Source organism: Plasmopara halstedii, assembly GCF_900000015.1.
Source record: "Plasmopara halstedii genome assembly, contig: Scaffold_110, whole genome shotgun sequence".
Classification (NCBI taxonomy): domain Eukaryota; phylum Oomycota; class Peronosporomycetes; order Peronosporales; family Peronosporaceae; genus Plasmopara; species Plasmopara halstedii.
This window is the reverse complement of record NW_020187031.1, coordinates 1,205,500-1,206,327: the sequence shown is the minus strand read 5'-3', so window position 1 is coordinate 1,206,327 and position 828 is coordinate 1,205,500. Positions and strand designations below refer to the sequence as shown.

Sequence of the window (828 nt, the reverse complement as noted above, 5' to 3'; positions counted from 1 at the left end):
GTGTCGGACTCAATGGTGGAGTCAAAGTCACTGGTGATATCGGACTCAATGGTGGAGTCAAAGTCAGTGGTGGCGTTATCAAAACTGGTGTCGGAGTCAGTGGCGGCGCCGGTACTGGTGGAGTCGTTATCAACGGGAGTATCAGTAACAAAACTGAAGTCGGCGTCGTCCGCTGCACCGGAACAAATGACAGCGTTGGAGTCATGGGTGGTGTCGTACTGACTGCGGGAGTCAAAGTCAGTGGTGGTGTTGGAATCAATGGTGGATTCAAAGTCAGTGGTGGTGTTGGCATCAATGGTGGAGTCAAAGTCAGTGGTGATGACGTTATTAAAACTGGTGTCGGAGTCAACGGCGGCGCCGGACTTACTGGTGCAGTCGTAGTCAACGGGAGCATCAGAAACAACACTAGTGCTGGGATCGGTCGATGCACCGGAACCAATGGCAGCGTTGCAATCACCGGTGGTGATGGAATAAATGGTGGAGTTAAAGTCAGTGGTGATGTCGGACTCAATGGTGGAGTTAAAGTCAGTGGTGGCGTTATCAAAACTGGTGTCGGAGTTAGTGGCGGCGCCGGACTTACTGGTGGAGTCGCAAAAAACGAGAGCATCAGTTACAACACTGAAGTCGGCGTCATCCGCTGCACCGGAACCAATGGCAGCATTGCAATCAATGGTGGTGTTGGACTCAATGGTGGAGTAAAAGTCAGTGGTGATATCGGACTCAATGGTTGAGTTAAAGTCAGTGGTGGTGTTGGCCTCAATGGTGGAGTCAAAGTCAGTGACGGTGCCGTTATCAATACTGGTGTTAGGGTCAGCGGCGGCTCTGGAC

At 51.8% G+C, this 828-nt stretch overlaps 1 protein-coding gene across 1 annotated transcript in view; it reads left to right on the top strand.

Moving 5' to 3' along the window:
• The window catches only part of PHALS_00256 (uncharacterized protein), a gene marked incomplete at both ends in the record, with an annotated part of 856 nt that extends 125 nt beyond the window's left edge, over positions 1–731 (top strand). The window contains one exon of the mRNA XM_024729669.1: positions 28–731. Within this exon, the coding sequence (XP_024572301.1) occupies positions 28–731 (704 nt within the window). The remainder of the gene's footprint in view (positions 1–27) is intronic.
• Between the last annotated feature and the right edge of the window lie 97 nt (positions 732–828).